The 12,919-nt window shown below is 44.8% G+C and overlaps 1 protein-coding gene across 4 annotated transcripts in view; it reads left to right on the top strand.

Annotated features, from left to right (window-relative positions):
• The window catches only part of traf3ip2a (TRAF3 interacting protein 2a), a 132,672-nt gene that overhangs the window by 83,429 nt on the left and 36,324 nt on the right, over positions 1-12,919 (top strand). For 2 of the 4 annotated variants that reach the window (XM_067384678.1, XM_067384676.1), the window contains exons 5-7: positions 2,831-3,000; positions 3,079-3,167; positions 3,282-3,350. In XM_067384678.1, the coding sequence (XP_067240779.1) occupies positions 2,831-3,000; positions 3,079-3,167; positions 3,282-3,350 (328 nt within the window). Of the gene's footprint in view, positions 1-2,830; positions 3,001-3,078; positions 3,168-3,281; positions 3,351-12,919 lie in introns of those variants that run through there. The other 2 variants (XM_067384677.1, XM_067384679.1) reach the window with 2 other exon arrangements.

The raw sequence follows: 12,919 nt of genomic DNA, 5'->3' as shown, positions 1-12,919 counted from the left end.
CAGTGGAAACGTGACATTGCAGCTTGTTCATTATAAAAAATAAAATACTGTTAAAAAATAAATAAAATATACAAAAGGTACAATAGTCCATAGTGCAATCCGTGCCATTCAGCAAGAGCAGCTGCTCCACTTCACCGAAAGAGAGAGTTAACGTTAACCACTATGAGAGCAGCGCAGGTTTACCTTCAGTTTCGTTTTTAATAGTTTGTTTTGGCTTGTTTAGCTACATGGTTGTATATGCTTATGGGTCTCGTTAACAAAAAGGGTCGCGCTAAAAAATTTTTTGTTGGTGCGGTGTGAATTGGCCTTTTAAGATGCCATCAATAGCTGTAGTGATCTCTGTTGCTTGGGCGACAGCTATTTTTTTTGCATTTGTCTTCAGTTCTTCGCATAAGACAAAGGAGACGAGCCTGCGTGTTTCCTCAGGAGTCCCTGGTTGATACAGAACATACAATACTGATGAATAAGCACGCAAACTGAATGCACTTTTTGTTTATATCATGTAACGTACACGTATTTATGGACGTAACCACAACAAAACAATACATTAATCAGGCATGCGGCAAAAAGATAAGTTAGCTGCCACCGGATTTGAATTTATGTTGTCAAATCAACGCGGGTTTCAATAAAATATAAAAAAAATATGTTGTGGAACTATCATAAAGTAAAAAATATTAGCGAACTGTTTTCATAGCGATTTTTACAAATCTTTTTTTCGGAGAACATAACCGCATACATGAACACAAGATTAAAGGCAACATAAAACAAATGATTATTTATTACTAAAATACTGTTTACCGTAAAAAAATACTTACATTTATGGGTCTCTCTGCTCGCTCGGTCGGCCAAGTTGGAAATTTATCATACCCCTTCGTCTGAAGTGTGGTCCCGAAAAATCTTTGTTTGAAGGGCTACCTGGCCCTTCCCCCTACCCCTTCACGTGAACGCGCGAAAAAAAGGGGAAGGGGAAAGGGGAAAGGGGAAAGGGGTAAGGGGTAGAATTGGGATTGGGCCTTGGAAGGCCTCTCTGAGGGCAAGTCCTCGACAGTGTGGGTAGTTTTTTAGCCAGAAAGACTTGCTATCGGGTAGGGTGCTTTAGCAGGCCTCCCTGAAGACGAGTCCCCAGCAGTGTGGGTATTTGCCAGACTGCATTGGCTTGCTATCAGATGGTTGGCCTTATCAGGCCTCCCTGAGGGCAAGTCCCCAATGCTTGGGTACATAGCAGCCTGCAAGACTTGCTATCAGGTAGTTGGCCTTAGCAGGCCTCCCTGGAGAGTGGGTCCCCAGCAATTGGGTAATTGGCTGGCTTTAGCAGGCCTCTCTGAGGGCGAGTCCCCAGTATTGTGGGTATTTGGCAAACAGCATTAACTTGCTATCAGATGGCTGACCTTAGCAGGCCTCTTTGAGAGTGAGTCCCCAACATTTGGGTACTTAGCAGCCAGCTAGACTTTCTATCAGGTAGTTGGCCTTAGCAGGCCTCCCTGAAACCGAGTCCCTAACAATTGGGTACCTGGCGGCTAGCATCACTCACTATCAGATAGCTGGCCTTAGCAGGCCTCTCTGAAGGTGAGTCCCCAATGATTTGGGTATGTTAAGCCAACAAGATTTGCTTTCCCCTCACTAGGGTCCCTTTAGAGCACACAGCCTCCTCAGTGCTTTGAAAAATAAGCGCTCTGTAGATCCTAGGATCGAAGCAGAATCCTCTTGTTAGCAGGGGTTGAAAAGTGCTATGCTGAGTCCTGCTCTCCAGGATCTCTACAATCTGGTCTGAGTTGGTTTACTGCCAGTTTGCAGTCCCTCTTTCTGGATGACTCTTCTGGAGGCAAGTGTTTCAGAGACTCTGTTCAGAAAACAGACAGGTTGTTGGCCAGACTAGGTTTCTAAAAAAGTAAGACCAGGTCGGCCTCCCTGGTAGCACTCAGGGTTGACTATGTTCCCTTGAGAAGTGAATGGCTGGAATTCCCTCTTGCTCCCTAACCACATTCCCTTAAAAGGACCTCTTCTATATGATGTTGTTGGTTCCAAGTCTTTGAGTGGCCTTGGCAGGTTTTCATTGTTTGGATGTGTTCTTTGAGGCTATAGCTTGGGCTATGAATGTAGGGAGTGCTGTCACTTACAGCCCAGTTGTGACCCGTAGGGAGAGTGGTTCTGGCATTTCAATTGAAATAGCTTGTTCTGACAGTTTTCACTGACATCCTTGGCATGCACTCCCCTCAGAATGGTATCATTCCCCAATAGTGTTTCGACTCAGTTGTGAGTTCCCTTTCGAAAGGGAACATCTCAGGTTACGCATGTAACCAAGGTTCCCTGAGAATCGGAAATGAGACTCTGCTTTTCCCTGTCATACCTTGGGGCTGCCTGCTGAACAGTCCCTTCAGACAATAAGTGGATGACATGTTATCTAGGCGCCCCTTATTAATGGGTCACATCATTTTGATGTCATGGGCTGTCACCAGTCAATATGGTTGCAGTGATTTGATTAAGCGTTTCAGACACTGGTTCACGCAGAGGTGTTCCCCAATAGCATTTCGACGCAGTGTCTCGTTCCCTGTTCTCAGGGAACCATGGTTACATGCGTAACCTGAGACGTTTTCCCAGTTACAAACACTCTCTAAATTTACATGCTATAACTCACATAGACAACTAGCATTGCAGTAACATAAACAATAATGCAGTAAATAAAAAATCATCATTGTCCACTTAATTGCGCCGTGGAGGAAGCTGAAGCCCTGCCCCAACACCATTTTTCAAACTGCAAGAGTTAGCCTACTCAATATTTTAAGTTTGACTTGCCCTGTGAATATCCAAATGTTTTTGCTTTCTTTTGGAGGCCCATCTCTAGACAAGCGGCTGCTGTGAGGCCCCCTCAAGTCACATCCCATCAGAGCACAGCCCCTGTAAGAGAGCTCATGTCAGAAGTGTGTGTCCAGCCGTCCCAACCAGCTGCCGTCGGCCACCTTCAAACAATGAAGCGCAACATCAGTCTTCCTGATGACTGCAGTGAGTGATGTATCAAAGACAGATTTTCAGCCTATCACCTTGAACTCTGACAACCTATATAACTTTTATGATTTTCAGGAGATGTTTTCATAACATACTCTGTGGACACTGCAGCAGAGTTGATGCCCTTTGTGAGTTTTTTGAATAATCAAGGATTCAGACCAGCTGTAAGATTGCCGCTTTTTTTTCTTATTTACAGTATAATTTCATCAAACCTTTATTGTTTTTCACATGTGTATACTAGATATATAAAACAAAGAATATTCTTTTATTTTTTTTAGATAGATATATTTGAAGACAGAGTTAGAGAAATGGACATCAACAAATGGATGGACAGTTTTTTAAAAAATGTAAGAATTTATTATTATTATTATTGCAACAGAAAAAGAGCTAAAGTGTTTTAAAAGTGATGTGTGTAATATAAAAAGAAAAACAGCTTAATATGTAAATACATGTAAATACTTGTAAGCATTCATAGATTGTTTCTTTCAAAAAGTGTAAATACAGTGACTTTTGATACTATCAAAACATTGCTCTTTTTGTTTAAACATCAGTCATAACTCTACCACTGGTACTTCACCTTTAATTGACTTTTTGTTTCATAGTTGAGTTCTTACCTCTGGGTGCTTTTGTTAGACTTTAAAACAAGAAAAAACTAAGCAAAAATGAAGGTGAATCAGGGTATCTTCCGTTTATTCGTTTTTTGATTTAATATTGAAATCAGAAAAACGAGAAAACGGCTCGGGTTACTGGTGTAACCCTTGTTCCCTGAGTAAGGGAACAAGACGCTACGTTGAATGACGTGATGGGAACCCTCTGTATGATTGCGTCATGAAGCACCTCTGTATCCAACAGTGATGAGACGAGACGTCAGAGGCGGGTGACGTCACGGACCAGGAAACTATAAAGCATACCCAGAACAAAGAACGCTAGCTTCTGGATTATGGCTGCAGCAAGAGGCTCACAGGTATGCTGGGGGTACAGCAACGTGACGTAGTGTCTCGTTCCCTTACTCAGGGAACAAGGGTTACACCAGTAACTCGAGACCTTCCCTTTTGTGGGAACTATCAATGCTACGTTGAATGACGTGATGGGAACGCTGTCCCAACTACGCCGTATCACAGAGTACCTGTCTGTGATCTTGTGGACAGGAACCCGGAGTAGAACTTACGTCTAGGTTGTAAAACCTGATTAATGTGTGCTGGGATGACCATCCAGCTGCATCACATATATCATTCAATGATACTCCTGACATTAATGCCTTAGAAGCCGCCATACCCCTAGTGGAATGAGCACAGACAGCTAGAGGATATGGCTGACCAGATGCTTCATAGGCAAGTGAGATGGCCTCAACCACCCACTTGCTCATCCTCTGCTTAGATGCTGGGCCCCCCTTCTTAGGGGACCCATAACATACAAACAACTGGTCTGTTTTCTGCCACCGGGCAGCTCTGTGGATGTATGTATCTAAAGCCCTATCGGGGCAAAGCAGATTGCGTTTCTCCTGATCTGGATCTACAAAAGGAGGAGGACAGAAAGCCTGGAGTACAATAGGACCCGGGACGTTAGTGGGGACCTTTGGCATGTAGCCAGGTCTAGTGTGCAGGAAAGCCTTAACCATACCAGGCGCAAATTCCAGACACGAAGGAGCAACCGACAGTGCTTGTAAATCTCCTATCCTTTTAAGAGACGAGATTGCCAGAAGAAATATCCTTTTTAGAGTGAGGAATTTTTCTGATACCTCTTCTAGTGGTTCGAAGGGAGCCTAAGCTAACCCCTCTAACACTATAGCCAAGTCCCAGGCTGGAGTTCTTGTACGCACTGCAAGCCTCAGCCTCAGTGTGCCAGGAAGGAAGCGTATGACAATGGGGTCTCGACCCACAGAGGAACCCCCTACAAGAACATGATAAGCCGAAATGGCTGCTATATAAACCTTCAATGTTGAAGGAGATAACCCTTCCGAGAACTTCTCTTGGAGGAACTGAAGCACAAAACTGATAGATGACTGGACAGGGTCCACATTCCGTTGACTACAGCATGTAGGAAACAACTTCCATTTATATGAATATAGCTTCCTTGTGGAGGTAGCTCTGGACTGAAGGATGGTCTCCACAACCTCGGTTGGGAGACCAGAGTCTATGAGCCTTGCCCCCTCAGAGGCCAGGCCCACAGTTTCCATAGCTCTGGGCGGGGATGGAGTATCGTGCTGCCCCTTGAGACAGGAGATCCTACCTGAGAGGAAGCTCCATTGGGGAGCCGTCTATTAGAGACACTAAGTCTGCAAACCATATCCTGGTCGGCCAGTACGAGGCCACCAGTATCAGGCTGACCCCTTCCTGGTGTACCTTGTCCAGGGAAATGCATACAGACGTAGCCTCGGCCACATCTGCAGCATAGCATCCAGACCCAGAGGTGCTGGGTGCGTTAGGGAGTACCACTGTGGACACTGGGCTGACTCTCCTGAAGCAAATAGGTCGACTTCCGCTTGACCGAAGTTTTTCCAGATGAGCTCCACCACCTCGGTGTGGAGTCTCCACTCCCCGGGCCTTGGCCCCTGCCTCGACAGGGCGTCTGCTCCCACATTTAGATGCCCCAGAATATAAGCTGCTTTCAATGAGAGGAGCTTTCCCTGGGCTCACAGGAGGATCCAACGGGCCAAGTTGCAAAGTCGGCGAGACCGCAGACCCCCTTGGTGGTTGATATATGAGACCACCGTCGTGTTGTCCATATGGACCAACACGTGATGATCCCTCAGGTCCGTGAGGAAGTGTTTCAATGCAAGAAATACCACCATCATCTCCAGCCGATTTATGTGCCAGGAGAGCTGATGGTCCTCCCATAAACCCTGAGCTGAGCAACCACTCATGATCGCCCCCCAGCCTGTGAGGGAAGCATCTGTCATAAGCATTACGTGAGAAGTCCCCAACACAGGTCCCTGGGACAGGAACCAAGGCTTTTTCCACATGACCAGAGCACGAAGGCATCGTCGCGTGACTTTGATCATGCAAAAAGGATTTCCCCTCGGAGAAAACCCCTTGGTCCTGAGCCACCACTGTAAGGGTCTCATGTGCAGAAGGCCAAAAGTTATCACGTTGGATGCAGCTGCCAAAAGACCCGTCAGTCTCTGAAACTGTTTTACAGTGAATGACTGGCCTAACTTCACCCCATTCACGGCGAGAATGGAACTCACACGAGCAGAGGATAAATATGCCTGCATCGTGGTGGAGTCCCACACTACCCCTAAGTAGTTGGTAATTTGACTCATAACCAGCACACTTTTCTTTGCATTGAGCCTCAGCCCAAGCTTCTTCATGTGCGACAGAGTCTCAACGGAGCCAGAGCTGCATCCATGCACTTTGTGAACGTGCGGGGTGATAGAGATAGGCCAAAGGGAAGAACCTTGTATTGGTAAGCTTCGCCCCCGAAAGCAAACCTGAGGAACTTCCTGTGATGAGGATGGATGGATATATGAAAGTATGTGTCTTTCAGGTCTATCGCCACAAACCAGTCCTCGGACCTGATCTGTGGGAAAATCTGTTTGAGTGTAAGCATTTTGAACTTTAACTTTCGTACAGATCAATTTAGCACACGTAAATCTATGATCGGACGTAACCCTTCATCATTCTTTGGAACAATGAAGTAGCGGCTGTAAAAGTCTGACAGCTTGCTGGAAGGAGGAACCCTTTCTATAGCTCCTTTTTGCAAAAGTGTCATAACTTCTTGTTCCATAACCAGAGACTGTCACCACTGTGGGAAGAACCCCGTTGAACCTGGGCGTCCGAGAGCCAAACTGTATTTTGTAACCCTGTTCTATTGTGAGCAGCACCCATTTCGAAATGTTCGGGAGAAGTTTCCATTCTTCCATAAATTCTACTAAGGGAATCAGTCTCTCGAGACTGGTCTCTGGTGTTTTTTGAGCACTTGGCTCATTTGTCTGGCGCGGCGCACCGGCAGACAAGCGAATCAAGTGACAACCGACCCTCCTCGGAGGATCGGTGGAGATCCTGACGCACACTGGGTGGCAGGGATGGCAGGACAGCCAACGGATACCAGATTTTTTAATATCTGAACACCTCTGGAAGGTCGCTGATTGTTTGCGTGTCTCCTGGAACCTATCAACGACAGTAGATACTGCGTCGCCGAATAGGCCCACAGGAGACAGCGGCGCATCCATAAGGATATTTTTGTCCTTGTCTTTCATGTCCGACAAATTGAGCCACAAGTGCCCCTCCGTGGCCACCAAGGCTGCCATAGAGCGGCCGATTGACTTGGCCGTTTCCTTGATGGTCCAGAGAGCTAGATCTGTCCCTTTATGCAGCTCTTGAATGCACTCAAATGTCGCTTCCCCACTCTCATCAATTTCCCCCAGCAGATCAGCCTGATATGCTTGTAAAATTGACATGGTATGTAGACAGGCTGCAACCTGACCCGCTGCCGAATAAGCTTTGCCCACCAGCCCTGATGTAGTTTTTAAAAGGCTTGGTGGGCAATATCGGGGTCTTAAGGGACGATGCAGACGCGGGCGAGAGATAGCTCACAAGCGTCTCCTCAACCCGAGGCATCGCCCCATAGCTGTTGTGTTTCAGCCCCATAATATTGCTGTAAAGAGATGTTTGGGGGCTGAAAACATATACAACATGCCATGTTATATTGCACTGGTCTGTTCCACGACCTCGACACCTCAGTGTGGAGGTCGGGAAAGTACGGCAGACCCTGACACTGGGGTAGTGACTGTGCGGGGAGGAAGCGCTCATCGAGTATGCTTTTTGGTTTATACTCGCTCCTCTACGTGGGCCAGTCTTTTTTCAGCTTATTGACTGCCCTAGTCACTACCTCCAGCAGCTCCTCATAAGCTGGAGATGAGGACGGCGGTTCCTCATCACCAGCTTCGACGCTCTCCACATCAGCCTCCTCAGAGGAAGACACGTTGAGCATGGAGGGAAGGGGGGAAGAAACCGCAGCGCGTGCTTCCATAACCAGAGGAGAGACACTGGGTCTGGCAGGTAAGGGAAAAGATAAGGCAGAGCCCGTCTCAACCCCTCGAGAGCTGCCTGTGCGTGCTCAACTCCCAGGCAAATTACACACATCTCGTGTGTGTCCCCACCCGAGATGAATCAAGTGCAGGGAGGCACACACTTTGTAAACTGCTGTTTGTCCTTCTTAGTGTCTTTTTCCACCATTATATATGTATATATATATATATGTGAGTGCTTGCTGATTCTTGTCCTCAGACGAAGATATCAGAACGTGAGATAGACAAACAACACCAAATAAGACACACAAGATACAGAGAGTGCTTGCTGAAGACAACAGAAGCTAGCGTTCTTTGTTCTGGGTATGCTTTATAGTTTCCTGGTCCATGACGTCACCCGCCTCTGACGTCTTGTCTCATCGTGGTTGGAAACAGAGGTGCTTCACGACGCAATAATACAGAGGGTTCCCTTCACGTCATTCGACATAGCATCGATAGTTCCCACGAAAGGGAACCACACTTTTTTTCGTTTTTCATTTTTAAAAAGAAAACGAAAAAAACTAAAAATTGGCTTGATTTTTAATTTTTTAATTCTGGGGTTGAAAACAAATAATCAGCCTGAATATTGATTGGTCAACCAGAAATCAAACCATGTCGTCATCAGTTGTTCATCCGTTCCGCTCAACAGAATAATAGTCCCTCGCTCTACAGCTGTACAGATTTGTAACATGTTTATTCTACATTTCATCTCTTTCTCATCAAATAACCAGACTAGTGAATGGCTTGACACAAATCATACTGGTGCAGAGTCAGGGCTTAATTCTGTGTAGACATAAATTCATCTACACGTGAAATATTAGTTTATGTCATAAATATTAATTTACTTTGCAGCTGCAAACAACTACCCCCAGCCTACAACTTTGGCACAATGCTTGTTTTATTTAACTGACCAACTATAAAAATCTAGCAAAACTGCTTGACACACTGGGCAGCGTGGAGCGAATGTACAATACATTGAAGTAAAAGTACCAGCATCGTACCAGCAGTCTTTTGTTTTATTCAACATGGGATGAATTTGAAATGTTATGACAGATAGGCTATGAAAATATATTTATTTCAATGTATTTTACAGTCACAGCATATCTATTAGGCCTATTCTATTTTGAGTTTTTTTTTTTTGTATATATATATATATATATATATATATATATATATATATATATATATAGAGAGAGAGAGAGAGAGAGAGAGAGAGAGAGAGAGAGAGAGAGAGAGAGAAGTGTAGGAAATGGGAATTAATATTGAGTACTGTTGGAAATCTCAGAAGCATAGACCAGGAGACTTTGGGATCTCTTGAAGCAGAAGTTACTCTTTATTGAGAAACATGCTGTGCGTTGCTGTGGTCATCCAAAATCTAACTAAGGCAGTGACTTGGTAGTTCATATACATTCAAGGGGGAGGGATACATAGAGTAGAGGTGTGAACAATCTAAACAAAGGATGCAAATGCAGTACAGGAATCAGATCATTGCCTACATTTCCCAGCCATGATCTAATCAGCATAACTGTGTAATTCAAATGCGTAGGTGCTAATCCAATCAGTCTGGCAGTATCACCTATACCTTTACATTATCATAGAGACAAAAGCACAGCTGTATCTTGAGCTGGTCATGCCACATGGCCAGGAAATGCATGAGACAAAAGGTAAGTGTCTCAGACACCTGGTCTGCCTGCCTTGACACAATATACATAAAGTTTTTAGTTCATATACTATTACATTGGAACCTAGATATAACATAGAACAAATTTGTAATTCCACAGTTCCCCCTTTGAGAGTTCTAATAACTCTCACAAAATAAAAATTTAGACGCTTAAAAGTTTCATTCTTGTAACCTTTGATCGTTACAGGCACATAGCACTTGCTCTGTGTTGATTGTCTTTAGTGATGAATGGCATGTTGACACAGTCATTTCTTCGTGATGAGTGTGAGTCATTTGTTGAATGAAACACTTGATACTGTGGACGCATAGATAGTAAACTAGTAGGAAAAACAACAGCAGAATTGCTATTTCCTTGATCCACAGCCAAGGTTTACCTAACAGGTTTCCGAACCATGAAGAATTATCTTCAGTCATCTGGTGTAATTTTGCTGAAAGATCAAGAATGTCTTGTTGGATTTTGTTCAAGTTCTCTGTTGGATCCATTAATCCGGTGCAGCACTCAGGTCCGATAATGGCGCATGCTCCCCCTTGCGTTGCAAGAATGTAATCCAAAGCCACTCTGTTCTGTAAGATCATTATCTTGTGCGAAGCGAGAGTGTCTGTAATGTTACCTAGAGCCAAAGCAGTATCGTTGGCCAGTTTCTGTACAGAATTCGATAAGCTTCTGACTTGATCAAGGGCCTGCATGACACCATAAGATGGGATTAATGCACCAAGAGTTCTTGACCACCATGTTTGGGCACAAGTGAGTCCTGGAATGCAGCCATCTTCTTTGTTTGTGGTAGGAGCTGAATTATATAGATGTGGAGAGCTTGGGGTGGAGTGTGTATTTTCTCTGATAGCTGGTAGAACATAAACCAGGGTGCACCTGCCGTTGAATCGGCTGGGTAGGATGTTGTAGACAGAAGTTCCACATAACCAAAAGGTGCCAGTCGGTGGAGGAATCATACACCACTGATTTATTGCAAAGAATTTTGGGAGAGATGGTGTCCGGTGAAGACACCCTTCTAAGTCCTTTTCCTCTCTCCCTGCTGATGGAGTAATGTCCACATGGGATGCTGTTCTATTTTCGACTACAAGGTTGCAATGTTCACAAGGAATTTCACCCAATGGAGTCGAGGCTGGAACATAATTTTCCACGCACCAAGGGAAAATAATTGGCAAGAGTAGATCGGTCATGATGGGAGTAGCTGAAGTTAGGTTGCAGGATGGTAATCCAGGAATGCAACATGGAGAAGCTGGAGGAGTTGTGATGTTGTGACATGCACTCTTGTTGTATATTCCACTGGTATGAACTTCGAATAGGGTACATGTGTCACAGTTGGAGATGGGGTGTGCCACCCATGCAATTCCTGCTCCTACTGAATGTGGGTGGGGCATGCAAACATTCTTTCCAGCAAACAAGGCATTTCTTGACATATTCATCACCTCTAAGAATATGTTGTTTCTGGAGTCTACACTTTGTGCGATGTCCATGATGATTACTAGTATGGCAATCTTGATCATGTTGATGGATGACTGAAGTTCCCGTATGTGATTCTCTGCGTTGTGTATTTATTTATTTATTTTTTATTCCGTGACAGTCGGCTCGGTAGTGGGTCTAGTTGTCTTCATACGCAGGTCAGGAGGTCGGTGCATATGGGTCTCGGGACAGCTATCAAGTGGTATCTTCGCAGAGTAAGAAAGAAAACAAAAGACAACAGAGCAGTTTGTGTTGTAAAAGTCTGCAAACACTAGGGTTGTATCCTCTGTTCAATCTAAGTCTGCTATTGTTGTTCTTTCTTTCCCTATTTCTTAATTCCTGTGACACCTAAAGAACAGTGAGGTAAGGATGGACTAGTGAGTGGGGGAAGGCCTATGAGGTATTCTTCACCGCAGGATTAACCCCCGATGCCTATTGCATTCGGTTCTTTCCTGGGCTCCTCACTGGTCCGTGTGTCCTATCCTATCCCTGTAGGTGGGGGAACAACTTTACAGTGTGACACATGAGTCCAGGTTTTCCTTCCCTGACACAACACTGCAGCAGCTGTAATCAGCATCACTTGATGTGGTCCTTGCCACTTAGGCTCTAACGGCTTGTTTCTGAATGTCTTTATCATGACCCACTGACCTGGGATGATTGTGTGTCCACCTTCTGGTGGAGTCTGCCAACAAGACTCAACTCTCTCTCTGGCACTCTGTACTGCCTTTGTGAGGTTTTCACAGTAAGTGATCAGAGCATCTGAGGCAATGTGTACATCAGCATTTCTAAGATCAATCACACCTGGCATCTGCATTGGGCGTCCTGTAATAATCTCATGCGGGCTCAGTCCTACTGATCTGTTAGGTGATGCTCTCATGCTACACAGTACCGCTGGCAGTGCCTTGACCCTTGGTACTCCTTCCTGATGCATTTTGCTTAGCCTGGTTTTGATTGTTCTGTTAGCTCTCTCAACCTGTCCTGATGCTTGTGGCCTGCAGTGAAGATTCCACTTAATTTTCATCATTTAGACACTTCCTTGACTACCTGTCCTGTAAAGTGTGTACCTTGATCTGAGTCAATGTAATCTGGTAATCCCCACCAGGGAATAAAATCAGTGACAAGACATTTAGCAGTATGTGCAGCTGTAGCACGCCCTGTTGGATAAGCTTCTATCCATCTTGAGAACTTGTCTATTACTACCAAAACATCAGTTTTTCCCTTACAAGTAGGCAACGAAATGTAATCAACTTGCAGGTGACGAAATGGTCCTGGTGGAGCTGGGGTATGTGTTGCTGCTGTAGTTGCTGCTGGCACATCATTATTTTTCTGACATGTAACACATCTTTTGACTGTTTCGGTAGCTACAAATTTATGAATTTTGGATTCCACCATTGTGGATTCCACAATAGAGAACCTGTGATTCATCATTGCTGGACCACTGTGACCCAAATTGTGTATTTGTTGAGCCAAATATGGCAGCAGTGATTCGGGAGCAACATACTTTCCCCCTTTGGTCCAGCAACCAGATGAATCCGCTGTGGCTCCTTTGTCTAACCATGTCCATGCTTCATATAGAGGAACGTCTTTGTACAGATCAATTATTGATTCAGGAGGCAGAATTGTCTTCTGTGCTGTACTACCTGAACACACTTGTACTGTTGCATAATAACAAGCCTGTTTAGCAGCTACATCAGCAAGAGCATTACCTTTAGCTTCCGTAGTATTAGTTGTGAGATGTGCTTTCACTTTGATCACCGCTAATTTC

The sequence above is a fragment of the Chanodichthys erythropterus genome, chromosome 4 (genome assembly GCF_024489055.1).
Source record: "Chanodichthys erythropterus isolate Z2021 chromosome 4, ASM2448905v1, whole genome shotgun sequence".
NCBI classification, from domain to species: domain Eukaryota; kingdom Metazoa; phylum Chordata; class Actinopteri; order Cypriniformes; family Xenocyprididae; genus Chanodichthys; species Chanodichthys erythropterus.
Note: the sequence above shows the minus strand (reverse complement) of the source record. Positions and strands in the feature narration are given on the sequence as shown.